The 14983-nt window shown below is 42.9% G+C and overlaps 1 protein-coding gene across 5 annotated transcripts in view; it reads right to left on the bottom strand.

Annotated features, from left to right (window-relative positions):
• Positions 1-14983, bottom strand: part of LOC124045576 (ERC protein 2-like) — a 629643-nt gene that overhangs the window by 458235 nt on the left and 156425 nt on the right. For all 5 annotated transcript variants that reach the window (XM_046364959.1, XM_046364957.1, XM_046364960.1 and 2 more), the window contains one exon: positions 14711-14878. In XM_046364959.1, coding sequence (XP_046220915.1) covers positions 14711-14878 — 168 coding nt within the window. The remainder of the gene's footprint in view (positions 1-14710; positions 14879-14983) is intronic.

The raw sequence follows: 14983 nt of genomic DNA, 5'->3' as shown, positions 1-14983 counted from the left end.
CAGTAACAGGAGCACAACGTCTAACCTGCAGTAATATGAAAATACAGTAACAGGAGCACATCGACTAACCTGCAGTAATATGAAAATACAGTAACAGGAGCACAACGTCTAACCTGCAGTAATATGAAAATACAGTAACAGGACACAACGTCTAACCTGCAGTAATATGAAAATACAGTAACAGGAGCACATCAACTAACCTGCAGTAATATGAAAATACAGTAACAGGACACAACGTCTAACCTGCAGTAATATTAAAATACAGTAACAGGAGTACATCGACTAACCTGCAGTAATATGAAAATACAGTAACAGGACACAACGTCTAACCTGCAGTAATATGAAAATACAGTAACAGGACACAACGTCTAACCTGCAGTAATATGAAAATACAGTAACAGGAGCACATCGACTAACCTACAGTAATATGAAAATACAGTAACAGGACACAACGTCTAACCTGCAGTAATATGAAAATACAGTAACAGGAGCACAACATCTAACCTGCAGTAATATGAAAATGCAATAACAGAAGCACAATGTCTAACCTGAAGTAATATGAAAATACAGTAACAGGAGCACAACGTCTAACCTGCAGTAATATGAAAATACAATAACAGGACACAACGTCTAACCTGAAGTAATATGAAAATACAGTAACAGGAGCACATCATCTAACCTGCATTAATATGAAAATACAGTAACAGGAGCACATTGTCTAACCTGCATTAATATGAAAATACAGTAACAGGAGCACATTGTCTAACCTGCATTAATATGAAAATACAGTAACAGGAGCACATCGTCTAACCTGCAGTAATATGAAAATACAGTAACAGGAGCACAACATCTAACCTGCAGTAATATGAAAATACAATAACAGGAGCACATCGTCTAACCTGCAGTAATATGAAAATACAATAACAGGACACAACGTCTAACCTGCAGTAAAATGAAAATACAGTAACAGGAGCACATCGTCTAACCTGCAGTAATATGAAAATACAGTAACAGGAGCACATCGACTAACCTGCAGTAATATGAAAATACAGTAACAGGAGCACAACGTCTAACCTGCAGTAATATGAAAATACAGTAACAGGACACAACGTCTAACCTGCAGTAATATGAAAATACAGTAACAGGAGCACATCAACTAACCTGCAGTAATATGAAAATACAGTAACAGGACACAACGTCTAACCTGCAGTAATATTAAAATACAGTAACAGGAGTACATCGACTAACCTGCAGTAATATGAAAATACAGTAACAGGACACAACGTCTAACCTGCAGTAATATGAAAATACAGTAACAGGACACAACGTCTAACCTGCAGTAATATGAAAATACAGTAACAGGAGCACATCGACTAACCTACAGTAATATGAAAATACAGTAACAGGACACAACGTCTAACCTGCAGTAATATGAAAATACAGTAACAGGAGCACAACATCTAACCTGCAGTAATATGAAAATGCAATAACAGAAGCACAATGTCTAACCTGAAGTAATATGAAAATACAGTAACAGGAGCACAACGTCTAACCTGCAGTAATATGAAAATACAATAACAGGACACAACGTCTAACCTGAAGTAATATGAAAATACAGTAACAGGAGCACATCATCTAACCTGCATTAATATGAAAATACAGTAACAGGAGCACATTGTCTAACCTGCATTAATATGAAAATACAGTAACAGGAGCACATTGTCTAACCTGCATTAATATGAAAATACAGTAACAGGAGCACATCGTCTAACCTGCAGTAATATGAAAATACAGTAACAGGAGCACAACCTCTAACCTGCAGTAATATGAAAATACAATAACAGGAGCACATCGTCTAACCTGCAGTAATATGAAAATACAATAACAGGACACAACGTCTAACCTGCAGTAAAATGAAAATACAGTAACAGGAGCACATCGTCTAACCTGCAGTAATATGAAAATACAGTAACAGGAGCACATCGACTAACCTGCAGTAATATGAAAATACAGTAACAGGAGCACAACGTCTAACCTGCAGTAATATGAAAATACAGTAACAGGACACAACGTCTAACCTGCAGTAATATGAAAATACAGTAACAGGAGCACATCAACTAACCTGCAGTAATATGAAAATACAGTAACAGGACACAACGTCTAACCTGCAGTAATATTAAAATACAGTAACAGGAGTACATCGACTAACCTGCAGTAATATGAAAATACAGTAACAGGACACAACGTCTAACCTGCAGTAATATGAAAATACAGTAACAGGACACAACGTCTAACCTGCAGTAATATGAAAATACAGTAACAGGAGCACATCGACTAACCTACAGTAATATGAAAATACAGTAACAGGACACAACGTCTAACCTGCAGTAATATGAAAATACAGTAACAGGAGCACAACATCTAACCTGCAGTAATATGAAAATGCAATAACAGAAGCACAATGTCTAACCTGAAGTAATATGAAAATACAGTAACAGGAGCACAACGTCTAACCTGCAGTAATATGAAAATACAATAACAGGACACAACGTCTAACCTGAAGTAATATGAAAATACAGTAACAGGAGCACATCATCTAACCTGCATTAATATGAAAATACAGTAACAGGAGCACATTGTCTAACCTGCATTAATATGAAAATACAGTAACAGGAGCACATCGTCTAACCTGCAGTAATATGAAAATACAGTAACAGGAGCACAACATCTAACCTGCAGTAATATGAAAATACAATAACAGGAGCACATCGTCTAACCTGCAGTAATATGAAAATACAATAACAGGACACAACGTCTAACCTGCAGTAAAATGAAAATACAGTAACAGGAGCACATCGTCTAACCTGCAGTAATATGAAAATACAGTAACAGGAGCACATTGTCTAACCTGCAGTAATAAGAAAATACAGTAACAGGACACAACGTCTAACCTGCAGTAATATGAAAATACAGTAACAGGAGCACATCGACTAACCTGCAGTAATATGAAAATACAGTAACAGGACACAACGTCTAACCTGCAGTAATATGAAAATACAATAACAGAAGCACAATGTCTAACCTGAAGTAATATGAAAATACAGTAACGGGAGCACAACGTCTAACCTGCAGTAATATGAAAATACAATAACAGGACACAACGTCTAACCTGCATTAATATGAAAATACAGTAACAGGACACAACGTCTAACCTGCATTAATATGAAAATACAGTAACAGGACACAACGTCTAACCTGCATTAATATGAAAATACAGTACAGTAATATGAAAATACAGCACATCGTCTAACCTGCAGTAATATGAAAATACAGTAACAGGACACAACGTCTAACCTGCAGTAATATGAAAATACAATAACAGGAGCACATCGTCTAACCTGTAGTAATATGAAAATACAAAAACAGGACACAACGTCTAACCTGCAGTAATATGAAAATACAATAACAGGACACAACTTCTAACCTGCAGTAATATAAAAATACAGTAACAGGAGCACATCGACTAACCTGCAGTAATATGAAAATACAGTAACAGGACACAACATCTAACCTGCAGTAATATGAAAATACAATAACAGAAGCACAATGTCTAACCTGAAGTAATATGAAAATACAGTAACGGGAGCACAACGTCTAACCTGCAGTAATATGAAAATACAATAACAGGACACAACGTCTAACCTGCAGTAATATGAAAATACAATAACAGGACACAACGTCTAACCTGCATTAATATGAAAATACAGTAACAGGACACAACGTCTAACCTGCATTAATATGAAAATACAGTAACAGGACACAACGTCTAACCTGCAGTAATATGAAAATACAGTAACGGGAGCACATCGTCTAACCTGCAGTAATATGAAAATACAGTAACAGGACACAACGTCTAACCTGCAGTAATATGAAAATACAATAACAGGAGCACATCGTCTAACCTGTAGTAATATGAAAATACAATAACAGGACACAACGTCTAACCTGCAGTAATATGAAAATACAATAACAGGACACAACTTCTAACCTACAGTAATATGAAAATACAATAACAGGACACAACGTCTAACCTGCAGTAATATGAAAATACAATAACAGGACACAACGTCTAACCTGCAGTAATATGGCTATGAGGGTTGGGATATCATCTTAGTTCTGTTACATCTGTTATGACTAGAAATAGCCTCATACCATCACCCACTGCCTGCTACCTGTCTGCAAACCCCATCGATGCCCCTGGGGTGACTGAAAGTCAGGATGAACTCAGGCTAACATCGCTTGGTTACTCCTGATGAACACGCTATAATATCAACCATACTATGGCTAATCATACTTCCTCAACCTCCCCATCAACCCCACATTATTAGAGCTAAGGCTGTCGAGGCGACAGGAGGGACTTCAACTACTTTACTCCCATCTCTGCCCTCTATGTGGTTGCTCAGATGGAAACTATTATAGGATGAAAGGCGCTGGTGCCTTCATCATGGATCTCTCCTGATCTGACGACACCAGTTGATGTATAGGGATCTGTGACCCACTGGAGTACTTTAGAAAGGCCACACAGACAACTAATCACTTAAATCACCTATCTACAGAACACCAGCAACATCTGTCTATGTCTCTGATCGTTTCCACATCAACTTCCTTTGTCTGTTTTATGGCTTGCTGATTATCAACATGGTGGCTTGCTAGCCTTTAAATTACATTGAATGAAGTGTTGTACAAAAAGTGTGACTGAATACCAGGGGAGAAGGAGACCCTTACAGAGGGCTATCAGCAGACTGATACCAACACACTAGACTTCTCCTAGCTACTCATCCATATGAATCAGACTACCAACACACTAGCCTTCTCCTAGCTACTCATCCATATGAATCAGACTACCAACACACTAGACTTCTCCTAGCTTCTCATCCATATGAATCAGACTACCAACACAATAGACTTCTCCTAGCTTCTCATCCATATGAATCAGACTACCAACACACTAGACTTCTCCTAGCTTCTCATCCATATGAATCAGACTACCAACACACTAGACTTCTCCTAGCTTCTCATCCATATGAATCAGACTACCAACACACTAGCCTTCTCCTAGCTACTCATCCATATGAATCAGACTACCAACACACTAGACTTCTCCTAGCTTCTCATCCATATGAATCAGACTACCAACACAATAGACTTCTCCTAGCTTCTCATCCATATGAATCAGACTACCAACACACTAGACTTCTCCTAGCTTCTCATCCATATGAATCAGACTACCAACACACTAGACTTCTCCTAGCTTCTCATCCATATGAATCAGACTACCAACACACTAGACTTCTCCTAGCTTCTCATCCATATGAATCAGACTACCAACACACTAGACTTCTCCTAGCTTCTCATCCATATGAATCAGACTACCAACACACTAGACTTCTCCTAGCTTCTCATCCATATGAATCAGACTACCAACACAATAGACTTCTCCTAGCTTCTCATCCATATGAATCAGACTACCAACACACTAGACTTCTCCTAGCTTCTCATCCATATGAATCAGACTACCAACACACTAGACTTCTCCTAGCTTCTCATCCATATGAATCAGACTACCAACACACTAGACTTCTCCTAGCTTCTCATCCATATGAATCAGACTACCAACACACTAGACTTCTCCTAGCTTCTCATCCATATGAATCAGACTACCAACACACTAGCCTTCTCCTAGCTACTCATCCATATGAATCAGACTACCAACACACTAGCCTTCTCCTAGCTTCTCATCCATATGAATCAGACTACCAACACACTAGACTTCTCCTAGCTTCTCATCCATATGAATCAGACTACCAACACACTAGACTTCTCCTAGCTTCTCATCCATATGAATCAGACTACCAACACACTAGCCTTCTCCTAGCTACTCATCCATATGAATCAGACTACCAACACACTAGCCTTCTCCTAGCTTCTCATCCATATGAATCAGACTACCAACACACTAGACTTCTCCTAGCTTCTCATCCATATGAATCAGACTACCAACACACTAGCCTTCTCCTACCCACCCATATACACAGCAAAAATAAAAATGCAACTTGTAAAGTGTTGGTCCCATGTTTCATGACTTGAAATAAAAGATCCACAAAATGTTCCAAACTCTCTGAGATGTGTTCCATACGCACTGAGATGTGTTCCATACGCACTGAGATGTGTTCCATACGCACTGAGATGTGTTCCATACGCACTGAGATGTGTTCCATACGCACTGAGATGTGTTCCATACGCACTGAGATGTGTTCCATACGCACTGAGATGTGTTCCATACGCACTGAGATGTGTTCCATACGCACTGAGATGTGTTCCATACGCACTGAGATGTGTTCCATACGCACTGAGATGTGTTCCATACGCACTGAGATGTGTTCCATACGCACTGAGATGTGTTCCATACGCACTGAGATGTGTTCCATATGCACAAAAAAGCTTTTTTCTCTCAAATGTTGTGAACAAATTTGTTTACATCCCAGTTTGTGAGAATTTCTCAGTTACCAAGATAATCCATCCACCTGACAGGTGTGGCATATCAAGAAGCTGATTAAACAGTATAATCATTACACAGGTGCACCTTGTGCTGAGGACAATAAAAGGCCACTCTAAATGTGCAGTTTTGTCACACAACACATTGCCACCGATGTCTCAAGTTTTGAGGGAGCGTGCAATTTCCTAGATGTCCCCTACCCATCCATATAGATCAGACTAGATGTCCCCTACCCATCCATATAGATCAGACTAGATGTCCCCTACCCTTCCCCTACCCATCCATATAGATCAGACTAGATGTCCCCTACCCATCCCCTACTCATCCATAAAGATCAGACTAGATGTCCCCTACCCATCCATATTCTCCAGACTAGATGTCCCCTACTCATCCATATAGATTAGACTAGATGTCCCCTACCCATCCATATAGATCAGACTAGATGTCCCCTACTCATCCATAAAGATCAGACTAGATGTCCCCTACCCATCCATATAGATCAGACTAGATGTCCCCTACCCATCCATACAGATCAGACTAGATGTCCCCTACACATCCCCTACCCATCCATATAGATCAGACTAGATGTCCCCGACCCATCCATATAGATCAGCCTAGATGTCCCCTACCCATCCATATTGACCAGACTAGATGTCCCCTACTCATCCATATAGATTAGACTAGATGTCCCCTACCCATCCATATTGACCAGACTAGATGTCCCCTACCCATCCATATAGATCAGCTAGATGTCCCCTACCCATCCATATTGACCAGACTAGATGTCCCCTACTCATCCATATAGATCAGACTAGATGTCCCCTACCCATCCATATAGATCAGACTAGATGTCCCCTACCCATCCATATTGACCAGACTAGATGTCCCCTACCCATCCATATAGATCAGACTAGATGTCCCCTACCCATCCATATAGATCAGACTAGATGTCCCCTACTCATCCATATAGATCAGACTACCAACACACTAGATTCCACAGGAGGTTGGTGGAACCTTAATTGGGGAGGACGGGCTCATGGTAATGGCTGGAGCGGAATAGGTGGAATGGTATAAAATACATCATACATGTTTTGATGTCATTTCATCCGCTCCGTTCAATCCATTTTAATGGCCTTCCTCTCCTCAGAAGCCTCCACTGCTAGATGTCCCCTACCCATCCACATGGATGGGACTCAACAGTGACCAAGATTGTCCTGAGCTGGTGTAAAACATGTTGTGTAGAGAGAGAGAGAGGGAGAGCAAGAGAGAGCAGGAGAGAGTGGGAGAGTAGGAGATGGAGAATAAGGGTTCTTTCTGAGAAAATAGAGGTATGTAGGAAGTTAAGAAGTGTGACTTTGACAGTTTTATATTCCACATATAATCCCAGAGAGTTTATTCAGGTATTCCAAGCTGTACGACGTTGTAAAGACCACAACACAGGACAAAGACAAAGACAAACTGAAACATAAGATACGGGGAGATCGTAGAGACACAGAGAAAGAGAATAAAGGAAAAATGGAACGTACGGTATGTGGACAGTCAAGTAGAGATAATCTAGACAGAGAAAAAGCGAGGGGGGGAAAGGTGAAGGGACAGTCTCTATTACTCTCTCTTTCAGTATCAAAGGCATCCAATGAAACTAGGCCAGAGCAAGCGATGACAGAGCTGCCAGGAAGAATCATCTTGGAGACAGTGTCCCATGTTGCCAAAGAGCTGCGTCCGTAAAGTGATCCACTATTAAACCTGCTAGACACTAACATCTAGATTCTACACTAACACAGTCTGCTCTGTATGTATAGCAGAATGATCTAAAGAAAAACTCTACATTAACATTTGAGTCATTTATCCAGATTGACGTACAGTTAGTGCTATAGCTGTAGCTGGGTGAGACAACAACATATCATAGTCGTAGTACATTTGTCCACAAATAAAAGAGTTATCAGCAAAGTCAGTGCTAGTTGGGATAGTAGGAAAATACTGAGATGTCTTATTTAAGATACTCTTTGAAGAGGTAGGGTTTCAGATGTTTTCAGAAGATGTGCAGGGACTGTCCTAGCTTCAGGGGGAAGCTGGTTCCACCATTGGGTTTCTCGGACAGAGAAGAGTTTTGACTGGGCTGAGTAGGTGCTCTACACAAGTCAACCCAGAGTGAGTGTGTGTGTCCTACTGGTGGTGTGTCCTACAGAGGTGAATGTGATACAGGATACTATACTTCCATACAGACCGTCTGGCTTCTAGAAGCATGAATATGGATGGAGACAACCGCAATGTTTGAACATGAATAACACATGTACGCCAAAACCACACCACAACTGAGCCACTGTGTCCAAGCACCCCGAAATAACGAAAATTAACAAATAAATAAATAAATGCATCATTATGTATTGGTCACAGTAGTACAGGCCAGGGGTAAAACAGACGTTTCTCTGTCCAGGCCTTCAGCTACGTCAGCGTCAATGCTCACACAACCCTCTCCCACTCCTTCTTTCATGTATTTACAATACTGTTTTTTTTATTCTAAATCAAATCTTTGACCATTATAAATGATTCGTCCAGACTTCACATGTAAACTATGACCTCATGGGAGTACGATCTACTGCTGGGGTGGGGACAAACAACCATGTTAAGGTGGCCCTTCGCTCCAATAACAAGTTGCCCACAGTTACAGATCTAGGATCAGCTTACCCTCCCAAAATCCTAACCTTAACCATTAGGGGGATAAATCCTAACCTTAACCATTAGGGGGATAAATCCTAACCTTAACCATTAGGGGGATAAATCCTAAGCTTAACCATTAGGGGGATAAATCCTAACCTTAACCATTAGGGGGATAAATCCTAACCTTAACCATTAGGGGGATAAATCCTAACCTTAACCATTAGGGGAATAAATCCTAAGCCTAACCATTAGGGGGATAAATCCTAACCTTAACCATTAGGGGGATAAATCCTAACCTTAACCATTAGGGGGATAAATCCTAACCTTAACCATTAGGGGGATAAATCCTAACTTTAACCATTAGGGGGATAAATCCTAACCTTAACCATTAGGGGGATAAATTCTAACCTTAACCATTAGGGGGATAAATCCTAACCATAACCATTAGGGGGTATTGCACACTGTCCTTAGATCAGAGTATAAGGGTAACTTTATCTTACTTTCGGCACTGCAGCAGCGCCTACTGTATGGCTGTACAGTATACCATGTTGAACATGGTAAATACTTTAAAATGCTATGTTGTAATATTTAAGAGTAAATGATTTGTTTAATGGTAAGGCTGATTCCGAATATTAACAAGTCTTGGCTGTGGTCTCTCTCTCTCTTCCTCTCTCTTCCTGTTTCAGCTGGCAGTTATTTCTGCAGCATGTTAAGTATCACACATTATAGGGTGATTGCAGTCCTCCTCTAAAGTAGGTTCTAAAGCAGGGCACTTTAGTCAATCGGCTGGTTAGCCCCTCAGAACCCAATCACAGTTGATTATAGCAGCACAGGCTGAGTGCAGGCGAGCTAGATCCTCTATTGTACCCATATATTCTGTACTCACACGTGTAGTTCAACATGTCAGGATGTGAGTGTGTGTCCTGGACTGGTTTGGGATAGCATTTTAATATATGTTATAACCATGTTAACAGTCATCACTGTGTTCTTCATCTACAGTCACTGGATGGAGAGAAAACGATGCCAGGACAAACAAACAAACACACACACGCAGGCACGCACACACACACACACACACGCACACACGCACACGCACGCACGCACGCACGCACACACACACACACACACACACACACACACACACACACACACACACACACAGAGAAACAGAAACAGACACACACACACACACACACGCACACACGCACGCACGCACGCACGCACACACACACACACACACACACACACACACACACGCACGCACGCACGCACGCACACACACACTCTCACACACACACAGAGAAAGAGAAACAGACACACATACGCCAACCCGTCATCATCACAAACACACACTCTGGGTGGGCATTGGAATGGGGTTGTTTCCAGGGGGAAGAGTAAGCCTGCCGGACCCACAGAGATGCAGCAATATCATCTCCAGAGCTGGCCTGCATCTGTGACATGTCAGCCAATGTGTGTGTGTGTGTGTGTGTGTGTGTGTGTGTGTGTGTGTGTGTGTGTGTGTGTGTGTGTGTGTGTGTGTGTGTGTGTGTGTGTGTGTGTGTGTGTGTGTGTGTGTGTGTGTGTGTGTGTGTGTGTGTGTGTGTGTGTGTGTGTGTGTGTGTGTGTGATAGTGTGTGTGTCTGTCTGTCTGGTTTAGATATCTGCTCCCTCTCTCTCTGCAGGGGGAACACATTCTCAGTGATTTACAGCCTAATGGACTGACTGGGGCTGCTGCTGTTAGTCCGGAGAGGCCTGAAGGGATGAGACCTTTATGAGAGACACAGCTGGGTAGTGTGATACTGTTCATCTAACACAGTGTAGGCTGCACTTACAGTTACACAACTACAAGAGCCAGCCAGTCAAGTCAGCCATTCAGCCATTCAGTCAGCCATTCAGTCAGCCATTCAGTCAGCCAGTCAGTTAGCCAGACATTCAGCCATTCAGTCAGCCAGTCAGTTAGCCAGCCATTCAGCCATTCAGTCAGCCAGTCAGTTAGCCAGCCATTCAGCCATTCAGTCAGCCATTCAGCCATTCAGTAATTCAGCCATTCAGTAAGCCAGTCAGTTAGCCAGCCATTCAGCCATTCAGCCAGCCATTCAGTAAGCCAGTCAGTTAGGCAGCCATTCAGCCATTCATTCAGCCATTCAGTCAGCCATTCAGCCATTCAGTCAGCCATTCAGTCAGCCATCCAGCCATTCAGCCATTCAGCCAGTCAGTTAGCCAGCCATTCAGCCATTCAGCCATTCAGTCAGCCATTCAGTCAGCCATTCAGTCAGCCATTCAGTCAGCCATTCAGCCAGTCAGCCATTCAGCCATTCAGCCATTCAGACATTCAGACATTCAGTCAGCCATTCAGCCATTCAGCCTGCCAGACATTTTCCTTGACACCCAAAAGTACTCGTTACATTTTGAATGCTTAGCAGGACAGGAAAATAGTCCAATTCAGGCACTTGACAGAACATCCCTGGTCATCCCTACTGCCTCTGATCTGGCGGACTCACTAAACACAACATGCTTTGTTTGTAAATGATGTCTGAGTGTTGAAGCCCCTGGTTTTCCGTAAATTAAAAAAACTGGGAAATGGTGCCATCTGATTTGCTTAATATAAAGAATTTGAAATTATTTATACTTTTACTTCCCAAATACTTTTAGACTTTTACTCAAGTAGAATTTTACTGGGTGACTTTTACTTTACTTTTATTTTCTATAAAGGTATCTTTACATTTACTCAAGTATGACAGTTGAGTACTTTTTCCATCAGTGATCAGCCGTTCAGTCAGCCAATGAGCCATTTATTTTATTTTATTTATCCTTTAGCCATTTAGCCTTTAACCAGGTAAGTCAGTTAAGAACAAATTCTTATTTTCAATGATGGCATAGGAACAGTGGGCCTGTTCAGGGGCAGAACGACAGATTTGTACTTTGTCAGCTCGGGGATTTGAACTTGCAACCTTCCGGTTACTAGCCCAACGCCCTAACCACTAGGCTACCCTGCCGCCCCATTCGGTCAGTCGGTCAGTCAGCAAGCTATTCAGTTGGTCAGCCAGCAAGTCATTCAATCATTTAGTCACTCAGTTAGTCGGCCAGTCAGCCATTCAGTCAGTCAGTCAGCCGGTCAGTCAGCCAGCCATTCAGTCAGTTATTCAGCCAGCCAGTCAGTCAGCCATTTAGTCAGCAAGTCAGTCAGCCTAGTTAAACAAAAACATTAAAAAGTCAGACAGTCAGTCAGCCAGCCATTCAGTCAGCCAGTCAGTCAGTCGGTCAGCCAAACAGCCATTCGGTCAGTCAGCAAGTCAGCTGGTCAGTCAGTCGGTCAGTCAGCCATTCAGTCAATTGGTCAGCCAGTCAGTCAATCAGCCATATAGGTCAGTCAAACAGCCCCAAAAAATTAAGAAGTCAGACAGTCAATCAGCCATTCAGCCAGCCGGTCAGTCGGTCAGTCATTAAGTCGGTCAGCCGGTCAGTCAGCCGTTCAGTCGGTCAGCCATTCAGTCGGTCAGCCAGCCAGTCAGTCAGTCAGCAAGCCGTTCAGTCAGTCGGTCAGCCAGCCAGTCATTCAGCCAGCCAAACAGTCAGTCAGCAATTCAGTCAGCCGGTCAGTCAGCCAGTCAGCCAGACAGTCAGTCAGCTTTTCAGTCGGTCAGCCATTCAGTCAATCAGCCAGCCGCTCAATCAGCCAGCCAGCCAGTCAGCAAGCCGTTCAGCCAATAGGCCATTCAACCATTCAGCCATTCGGTCAGCAAGTCAGCCGGTCTGTCAGCCATTCAGTTGGTCAGTCAGCCATTCAGTTGGTCAGTCAGCCATTCTGTTGGTCAGTCAGCCATTCAGTCATCCATTCAGTCAGTCAGCCAGTCAGTAAGTCAGTCATTCAGCTAGTCAGCCAGTCATTCAGCCAGTCATTCAGCCATTCAGGCAGGCAGCCAGCTATTCAGTCAGTCAGCCAGCTATTCAGTCAGTCAGCCAGCTATTCAGTCAGGCAGCCAGCTATTCAGTCAGTCAGTCAGTCAAACAGTCAGCCAGTCAGTAAGCCATTCAGTCAGTAAGCTATTCAGTCAGTTAGCCAGCCAGCCAGCCAGCTATTCAGTCAGCCTTTCAGTCAGTCAGTCAGTCAGTCAGTCAGCCATTCAGTCTGTTGACCATTCCGTCAGTCAGTCTGCCATTCAGTCAGTCGGCCATTCAGTCAGCCGGCCATTCAGTCAGTCAATCAATAAGGTGGGGACATGTTAGGGTAGGTCAAGGCCTCTTCTATTCCTCTCCTGTTGCATTATTTCAGGGAAGAAGAGTCTTTCACCAGGGGCCAATTATGAGTGATGGACCCCAGAGAAGGGGAGGAAATTAGCAGTGACCCTCAGCTTCTCTCTGACCCGCCCCCAGGGACCATACTGTAAATTACAGCCCTCATGGATCTATGGGAACCAGGAAGTTTGGCAAACCAATCAGAAGGCAGGGCTCCTCCTATGCAGTGCAGAGTGTTTAGTCAGGGAGTAATAGAACACCTGGGACAAGTTCTTTAGTCTGGGCTAAGTCAGTCTATCTGTGCCTTCACAGGGCTACTGTACACAACATTGTCTCAACATGTCGCTGTGATGTCACTCCTCACACACACACACATGCATGGCTTCAGAAGCTTTTATAAGGTTAATTCTGCAGACAGACCCATGGCCACCTGGTGTGTGTTCCTGTCCTCTATGGGCCAATTACACACACGTAAAGGTTCCTCTCTACTCTCCCTCTTCTGCCTCTTTCCTCCTCCGTCGCTTTCCCTTACTGTGTTTAATGGGGTTAATAGAGGTTGGGGGGGGGGTTCCTGTCCATGCCTTATGTATGAGTAAAGATGCCCTTTAGTCACTATCTGATGTAGCCATTCCTAATTAGCCTCTTACCTTCGACCCATGGGCTCTGTCTCACGCCCACTGCCTAACGAGCTCATTTATATCAAACTAGGATGGATATGAGTGTGTCTTTCTTCTCTGTCCTGTCAGGGACCCATCAGCATTAGTGATGATGTGATGTCAACAAATACTGTAGTCACTTAATTCAATTGAATAAAGTCATAAACAGTTCTATAAGTATGAGACCTTCTCACAGGGCCGACTTCCTCTCCTAAGGGTACATCGTTTGACTGGCTTCCTCTTCAACCTACACTTCAGGTAGCGTGTGTGTTTCCGTGTGCGTGTGCGTATGCATCTGAGTGTGTGCTTATCCATGTGTGTGTGTGTGTGTGTGTGTGTGTGTGTGTGTGTGTGTGTGTGTGTGTGTGTGTGTGTGTGTGTGTGTGTGTGTGTGTGTGTGTGTGTGTGTGTGTGTGTGTGTGTGTGTGTGTGTGTGTGTGTGTGTGTGTGTGTGTGTGTGTGTGTGTGTGTGTGTGTGTGTGTGTGTGTGTGCTGAGAGAAGGATGTCTCCGGGGTCATACTCAGTGGTGACTCCCCAAACTAGCGGACTAATTAGTTGTAATTAACACTATTGGAAAACAGCTAGTCACATTCACACACACACCTTCTTCTGCAGGATGTTGACCTTCCTCTCCTTAACATCCAGCATATCCTTCATGTCCCGGATCTCTCCGGCCAGCGTGTCCTTCTCCTCCATCAGGTCCTGGAGCTGCTGGGTCTTCATACTGAGGAAGGACTCCTTCTCTTCCAGACGAACACGCAACGCATCCACCTGGGAGAGAGAGAGATAGGAGGGCTCAGATTAAACTAGCTCTTATTGAACAATCATGTCGGGCATGAAGAAGGCTACAATGTATCAACCACAGCATGAAATAAG

Source organism: Oncorhynchus gorbuscha, linkage group LG10 (genome assembly GCF_021184085.1).
Source record: "Oncorhynchus gorbuscha isolate QuinsamMale2020 ecotype Even-year linkage group LG10, OgorEven_v1.0, whole genome shotgun sequence".
NCBI lineage: Eukaryota > Metazoa > Chordata > Actinopteri > Salmoniformes > Salmonidae > Oncorhynchus > Oncorhynchus gorbuscha.
The sequence above is the reverse complement of the archived record's forward strand: the minus strand, read 5'-3'. Positions and strand labels throughout refer to the sequence as shown.